Source organism: Podarcis cretensis (genome assembly GCF_951804945.1).
Source record: "Podarcis cretensis genome assembly, chromosome: 11".
In the NCBI taxonomy this organism is placed as follows: Eukaryota; Metazoa; Chordata; class Lepidosauria; order Squamata; family Lacertidae; genus Podarcis; species Podarcis cretensis.
The window spans coordinates 48,734,237-48,742,525 of NC_137180.1; the positions used below are offsets into that span (position 1 = coordinate 48,734,237).

The 8,289-nt window shown below is 43.7% G+C and overlaps 1 protein-coding gene across 1 annotated transcript in view; it reads right to left on the bottom strand.

Annotated features, from left to right (window-relative positions):
- The window catches only part of SLC1A3 (solute carrier family 1 member 3), a 41,303-nt gene extending 37,646 nt beyond the window's left edge, over positions 1 to 3,657 (bottom strand). The window contains exons 1-2 of the mRNA XM_079994919.1: positions 3,432 to 3,657; positions 1,510 to 1,799 (exon numbers count right to left, since the gene is read on the bottom strand). Coding sequence (XP_079851045.1) covers positions 1,510 to 1,690 — 181 coding nt within the window. The 5' untranslated portion in view covers positions 1,691 to 1,799; positions 3,432 to 3,657. The remainder of the gene's footprint in view (positions 1 to 1,509; positions 1,800 to 3,431) is intronic.
- Positions 3,658 to 8,289: the final 4,632 nt, after the last annotated feature.

Sequence of the window (8,289 nt, forward strand, 5' to 3'; positions counted from 1 at the left end):
GGTCAGCCTCTTTCGCTGTATTCGACAGCCTTTCTGTCTTGCTTTTAATAATAGCCAACACCTGATGCTCTCCAAAATAAAGAATGCGACTCTCCAGAGTGCAAATGATTTTTGTTTGCAGAAAGCAGAACCCCATAAATCAAATATTTTCATACACACCACACTTTCGTGAATTCTTTTCTTCCTATAAAAATATTTTCTCACAAAAGGAACCCGACAGCGATGGCTCAGAGAGCTACTTTAGGCGTGCCTAAGGAGTTGGACGGGCCTGGTGGGATCAAAATGGTTTTTCATTTGAATGGTGGATGAGAACGCTGTATCTTTTTAATGTTTCAAAAAGAGATTTGCCATGAGGCAAATGGGGACTACCAGCCCAAAGTCTCCTTGCCTTGTAAAACTAGCGACCACACAGTTCTGTGGATTCAGGCCACTATAAATTCTTATCTGAAGGTTTTTTTAAAAAATATATATATATATATATTTGGATGGATTGTAAACACAGCAAGGAAAATTCCCAAGCCAACTTTTTTCTTTCATCTCACCGGAGATATTCAAAATATATAAAAAGTGCAAACATTGCCCTAATTGGCTTGGTAAACAAAACCCAATCAGGTTACCTTGCATAACCATTATGCAGGTATATATCTTAATAGCTACTGAATTGCATGAGTAACACACAGATTTCTAAAAATAAATCCAAAACCAAACAAACCATAAACTCCTGACCTTGGCTTTGTGGCTGTAATTCTTTAACTGTGAGGGGGGAAATAGCTTAATATTAAGGCTGTTATGTTCTCATTTTTGGATCTTGACTTTGTTCAAAATTAAGAGACACTGGAAACTTTGCTCTAAGAGCTACCAACTGGAATTTAAGCACAAACACCAGCAAAGCAAGATCAGCCTGACCCAAACAGGGTATAACAAATGCTTATAACTCAACACTTCGTTCTGGCCTCAAGTAACTGATTTCCTCTCCTCTGCCTTTCTTTCCCTTTACTCCTCTTCCCTTTTGAGTCCTGCCTTTTTAGATTGCAAGTCTGATGGCTGGCCTCTTTCACTCTCTTTTTATTGAAGTGAGCTGCTTGGGGAGACAATAGTTGTCTGAAAAGGTCTGAGAAGCAGGATAAAAATATAGTAAATAAATACGTAAGAGAAACACACCCTTGGGAAATTGCGCTGAGGCAGTAGCCAATTTTCTTTAATTGTTAAGACGGATTAAGGGCTCATAAAAAGCTGCTTCTAATTAAGGGCTTTTTTTAAAGGAATCAGTAAAATAACTCAACCATTTTCCTTCTGATTCAACCCCCTTTGAGCTCTACTGACTTAAAACACGGAGCAGTGCAACTGCAGTCAGAACTGCAAACCTGAGCATCAACAGGGAAACTTTCACCAACTCCTGAACAACCCAGAGTGTTTGGATAGAAAACTTTCCAAGCCGGCAAGTTCTTCTCAACGGGGAAGAAAGGTGATGTTTTTTCAAGATTTGTTGCCTCAGTCAAAATTACTCACCGACAATGACAGCAATGATGGTGAAGAGCACAAAAAAATTCCTCAGTAAGTAACTTTTGACATCATCCTTTGTGATGCTCTGCACTTTCTTCTTTGCCAGGAGAGTACGTTTCCGGACTCCTTGCTGAATGCGCTCCATCCTGTTGCCTGACCTCGTGTCTTCACCGTTACTTTTAGTCATCTATAGCTCACAACGCCTCTACTTTATAGATTTGCTGCTGTTAAAATCTCTGTGGTGGGGAGGGGTGTGTGTGAAAACTCCTTTTCCTTGATCAGTGACAACAAAAATCCTAAAAGAGAGAGAGAGAGAGATTGAGAAAGCCGAGTTTTCAATAACTGCCTTCAAAACCATGCAGTAGAAACCCAACTTTCAACTCTTTTATGCAAACATTTTTTAAAAAACAAACTAATAATAATAATAATAAAAAAAATAAAGGCATTGTAGCCAATATCGAATAATTTACCGGTACATCACAACATAGCAGAATAGAGTCACTTGTATGAAGAGGGGCGCGGACACAATCCAGCTATTTTAGGGCACAACGGTATGCGTGTTTATTCAGATATGAACTGCACTGTGTTCATTGGAGCTCAGCTAAGCAGCATATCAATGCATCCTCAAAGTTCCAGTGCTTAGATTAAATAACTGGTTTAGCACCCCCACTAAATGCAACAGGACTTAAATTTGGCTGCGTTGCGTCAGGATATCTTATGGTTGCTTTAAAAATCTATTTCAGATCAAATTACTTATTATTGTTTATTGGGGGGGGGAAATCATACCACACTTTAGCCAAATTTCACAGCTTTTGTGCAAATCATTTTTAGTTCTCTGTTGACAGTATATGAGTAATTTGCATTATCTTGTACATGACACCAAACAAAAGCATGCAATCCATTCATCTGCTGTATTTAAGAAGGTTGCTCTTAGACATTTTCCCACCCACAGGTATCCTGTAGTCTGCATATCAACTCAAAACAGGACAAATTAGAGTTTAAACCCCTATTAGAGGGACACTGCTTGCTTATTACACATTTACACTCACAAATACTAATATTTTGCTGTACTGCAGCCCACACATCAAACACCTGATTCTAAAGGTGTGCGTGATTGGTTTGTTTTTTTAATCTTTGACTTAAATCCAACTTCACCTTCCACGTTTGATCATAGTATTTAAGACAGCTGTTCGCGTCTCCCACTGCAAAAGTTATGAGGCTGACTCACAAAAGATTAGAAATGATGAGAAGCTGGGCACAGACAACATGATTTTCCAATTGTATCAACTGCTTAACATCTCTAGTAGCTGCTGGTTCCCAGCTACCGCAAACCATAGAAGTTTTAATAAAGTTTCTCACAAGTACCCGCTGAAACATTCATCCTCTCAGCCACATTGAAATATTAATTTCTGCATTATTTAGAACAAATTAAAGTTTCCCTCTGTCAGCTGGTTATGGAAGGATATGTTTTGGGGCGGGGAAATCCTGTGCAGAACTATTTGTAAGGTGTTTATTTTTTTAACCAGAGCTGCAACCCTATACACCTTTTTTTGGAAACCGGTCCCACTGAACTTCGGGGAACTTACCTTTCCAAGGCAACACTTCACAGGTTATTACGCTGTTAAAGAAACAGTCGCTCTTCTCCCGCATCTCCCAAATCAGGAGCCCCCCCTCCTAACCTGTCCGTATCGATACCCAGGGTGCAAGGAGTACCCCAAAGGAAGACAGCATCCACTGAGGCAGGAAAGGACCGGGGGGGGTGCCAAGGGGAGAGGAAGGCATATGCAACTGGAGAAGGGATAGCACAGCGAGACTCTTAACCTCGGGGTCGCGGGTTCGAGCCCCACGTCGCGCAAAAGATCAACGCACTAAAGGGGCTTCGGACCCCTTTGCAACCTTACAATTCGAGATCGAGAGCGCGCGCTCACCTTTCCAGACTCCGAGCGAAGCGGGCGGGAGGCAAGAGGCGAGATTCCCTCCGGATCGAGCGGAGTCCACGAGGAGAGGGTCGGAAGCTGTCCGGGGAAGCGGGAGCGAGAAGGTGGGCCGGGGGCGCAGGCTGGGACTCTGCCGGAGGCAACTTAGAAGCGCAGCAAGTTAAGGAAAGGGGAGGAGCCGCGCCGGGCAAATCTGTGTGCGCGCAGGCGGCGGCGGCGGCGCCGAGGGGCGCTGGGAAGCGAGCCTGGCGAATACTGATGAGCCTCCGCGCTCCGCAGTCGGGGTGGCTTTCCTTTGTGCGCCCCCCGCCCCACTTTTAGGCCACTTTCACGCTTTGTCAGTTCAGCTTCCTTGGAAATGCAAACTCTGGACCTGGGAGAGAATGGCGAGCGCGCAAGCCTCTCCTCTTTCTTTCGTCGCCTTGCCAAACGAGATTTCTGGGTCTCCAGATAGCGTTATGCAGCATTATATACATGCAGCTATCCTTTTAGGATTATTATTATTATTATTATTATTATTATTATTATTATTATTATTATTATTATTATTATTATTATTTATTATTAATAATAATAATAATAATAATAATAATAATGTGGTGCAAGTGTGCGCTCTCTTTTCAAGCCTTCCTGTAGGAGGTCAGGAAACGTGTTGGTATTTTTATTTGTGTGTGCGTGTGAAATCAGTGCTCTGTGAAAGCTGCCCCAGAGGGCGAGTAACCTGTCTGCGATTTCTCAGGAGTGAGCAGGACCAGGACAAGGGAAAAGTCAACAGAAGCACAGAGGGCTCTTCTTCCTTTTGGTCTCCCTGCCCTCTCCCGTGACTCGTCGTTACGCTGCATTCAAGACAGGGCTTGTTCTGTCAACGTTTTCTTTTAAAAGCCTCCCGAAGCAAATTCAAGCCCAGCCGAAACTTTCAGCGCTTTAGGAAGGCGTGAAAGGTAACCAGGGAAAGGACAGCTGCTTCGAAGTTTCTCTTTTGCTTTAATTTACTGCGCACCCAGGATGCAGACTTCCAAAGAATGAGCGCGTTTGAAGATGCCTAGTGAGACGTTGCACAAAGTTTAAGAGGAATGCTGGTGGCTCCTTCAGGCCACTCATAAGACATTTCCATATTTATTTTTACTCTCTGAGTCATGGAAAAAAAATGCATACCTCTATAACTGCAAACTTCTTCCCTGAGGTCACATCCATACCATACATTTAAAGCACTCTCATATCACTTAAGAAGTCATTGATTCCCCCCAAAGAATCTTGGGAACTGTGGTTTGTTAAGAGCGCTATATTTCCCAACATTCATCACAAACTACAGTTCCCGGGCTTCTCCACGACTGCTAAACTGATATAAGAGTGCTTTATGTAAGAACACAAGACTAGTTCTGATGGATCTGGTCAATGGCTCATCTGGATAAGTATCCTGTTCTCACAGTGGCCAACCAGATATTTATGGGAATCCAATAGGCACCAGCACTCGCCCTTTCTGCAGTTTCTGGCAACTGGTATTCAGAAACATACTGTCCTCAATCATGGAGGCAGAGTATAGCCATTGTGGCTAGGAGCCATGGAGAGATAGCCTTACCTGCCCTGAATTTCATTTATTAAATTTGCATGCCACCCTTTCACTCGTAGTTCTCAGTGTGGTTCACAAAATAAAGATCTATAACAATCATAGTGCTTGTTTCTGGAGTATCACAGTTTTAGCCAAAGGCTCGGTCCCAGCGCCTGCCAACCTAGCAGTTCGAAAGCACCTCCGGGTGCAAGTAGATAAATAGGGACCGCTTACCAGCGGGAAGGTAAACGGCGTTTCCGTGTGCGGCTCTGGCTCTGGCTCTGGCCAGAGCAGCGATGTCACACTGGCCACGTGACCCGGAAGTGTCTCTGGACAGCGCTGGCCCCTGGCCTCTTAAGTGAGATGGGCGCACAACCCCAGAGTCTGTCAAGACTGGCCCGTACGGGCAGGGGTACCTTTACCTTTTTAACTAGCAAATAGGGACGCGGGTGGCACTGTGGGTTAAACCACAGAGCCTAGGACTTGCCGATCAGAAGGTCGGCAGTTTGAATCCCCGTGACGGGGTGAGCTCCCATTGCTCGGTCCCTGCTCCTGCCAACCTAGCAATTCGAAAGCATGTCAAAGTGCAAGTAGATAAATAGGTACCGCTCCGGCGGGAAGGTAAACGGCGTTTCCGTGCGCTGCTCTGGTTCGCCAGAAGCGGCTTAGTCATGCTGGCCACATGACCCGGAAGCTGTACGCCGGCTCCCTCGGCCAATAAAGTGAGATGAGTACCGCAACCCCAGAGTCGGCCCACGACTGGACCTAATGGTCAGGGGTCCCTTTACCTTTACCTAACTAGCAAATAGCAGTAGAATGAATCCTAAAATAGCAGTAGACATATAACCAGAGTTTTGTTGTTCGCAATAATGGAAGAATGTATATTGCAGATCAGGAAAGGTAGCACAAAAGTCAAGAGGATGGCAACATAGTTAATGGGCAGAGTCAAGGAAGGTAAGAGGGAGGAAGGTTTCTCTCAGTTTAAGCTATGTTGGGGGCCATTACTACCCCTTGTGAGAGCAAATGTCATAGTTTTACTATTTTATTTATTTATTTATTTATTTATTTATTTATTTCATAATGTTTATATACTACTTGACAGTAAAACAAAAGCAAAACCCCCCAAAGCAGTATGCACTGCGTTAAGAATTAATTTATTTTGTCTGCCCTGAATCTTCCATACTTCAGCTTCACTGCATGTCCCTGAGTCTTATAGAAGAACATTATGCATGAAGTGAAGAAAGTGGATACGGAGAAGTAATTGTGTATGCCTCTATCATGTCTAAACTCAAAAAGCCTGAAATGTTGTAAGCTTTCCTTACAGGGAAGGTGATAATTTTGATTGCCCTTTTCCAAACCTTTTCCAGTTTGCCCAGTAGCCAAAAGACACTGACAAAACAACCCTAGATATGCCTACTTAGAAGTTCAGTAAGGTTCACTCCCAGGTAAGGGCACAGGATTGCAACCTGAGTGTCTGTCCAGAAAATAATCAAACTGAATCAGAACTGGGGTAGGTGTGGGGCCAGCTCTATTGTTAGGCAGAGTGAGGTAGCTCAAGCATCAGCAAAGTGTGTGTACCATACAGATAGCTCTGCATGGCAAAGGCAAGCCTCATATGTGCTGCTATGTTAGTGTTGAAGCCAGATTAAATGCTAGCCCAGTTGGCCTCTGTATATAGAATTTTGTGTATATAGAATGTCTCAGGCTCAGGCAGCAAAATGTATTGGGCTGGCCATGGGTGGGAAAGGAATGGAGTATCTGGCGAACCAAATCAAAACATCAAACACAGTAAAACATCAACATCAAACATTAAAAATCTCCCTATACACCATCCCTGACAGCATCACTGACAGTATTGGCTGATAAGATCAATTTTTAAAAATCTGGCATTGGCATTATTTACTGATTTCTTTAACAATGTTTGTTGACAAAGTCATTTGCAAAGGTGCTGGTGCGTTACAGATAAGATGGTAAACTATGGAGGATTTAGGAAGCAATCAGAATGGACTGCAAAATCAGAAAGTGCCACATGAATTTACCAATAGATGGAATGATTTTAGACTAGGAAGCTAGCAAACAATACTTTTCGCTAGCAGTCATAATTGAAATTGGAAGTGTGCAACCCATTGAAAGTCTGTGGGAACAGGGATGATGAACCAGTAACACTCTAGATGTCGCTGGACTCCAACTCCCTTCATCCCCAGCCAGCATGGGTAATGCTTAGGAATGATGGGAGTTGTACTCCAACACCATCTGCAGGGCCCATCCCTGTGCTTTAGAATCATAGAATCATAGAGTTGGAAGAGACCACAAGGGCCATTGAGTCCAACCCCCTGCCAAGCAGGAAACACCATCAGAGCACTCCTGACGTATGGTTGTCAAGCCTCTGCTTAAAGACCTCCAAAGAAGGAGACTCCACCACACTCCTTGGCAGCAAATTCCACTGTCGAACAGCTCTTACTGTCAGGAAGTTCTTCCTAATGTTTAGGTGGAATCTTCTTTCTTGTAGTTTGGAGCCATTGCTCCGTGTCCGCTTCTCTGGAGCAGCAGAAAACAACCTTTCTCCCTCCTCTATGTGACATCCTTTTATATATTTGAACATGGCTATCATATCACCCCTTAACCTCCTCTTCTCCAGGCTAAACATGCCCAGCTCCCTTAGCCATTCCTCATAAGGCATCGTTTCCAGGCCTTTGACCATTTTGGTTGCCCTCCTCTGGACACGTTCCAGTTTGTCAGTGTCCTTCTTGAACTGTGGTGCCCAGAACTGGACACAGTACTCCAGGTGAGGTCTGACCAGAGCAGAATACAGTGGCACTATTACTTCCCTTGATCTAGATGCTATACTCCTATTGATGCAGCCCAGAATTGCATTGGCTTTTTTAGCTGCCGCGTCACACTGTGGGCTCATGTCAAGTTTAGAGGCACCATTTGAACACACACACACACACACACACACACACACAAACCCCCAATAACCTCTAATTGTTTACCATACCCAGATGATGTGGCCAACTGATCTCAAGTTTGGTGTGGAATATCTGCATGTTGACTGTGACACAAGGTGGACAAATTTGAGACAAATCTGTTGAGAATTGCAGTTTATGCATGTAATGGTGTGAACTAGTTAGAGTAGTGGAGGGGGACTCAGATTCTTCTTGAATGCAATTTGCTTTTTTGAGCAGCGACAATGTTGTGTATGTAAAGGACACAAGTCATTTAAACTACTCAGCCAAGTCATTTAAACTACACAAGTCATTTAAACTACTCAGCCAAAAAGGGGAAAAGTTCATTGTATGC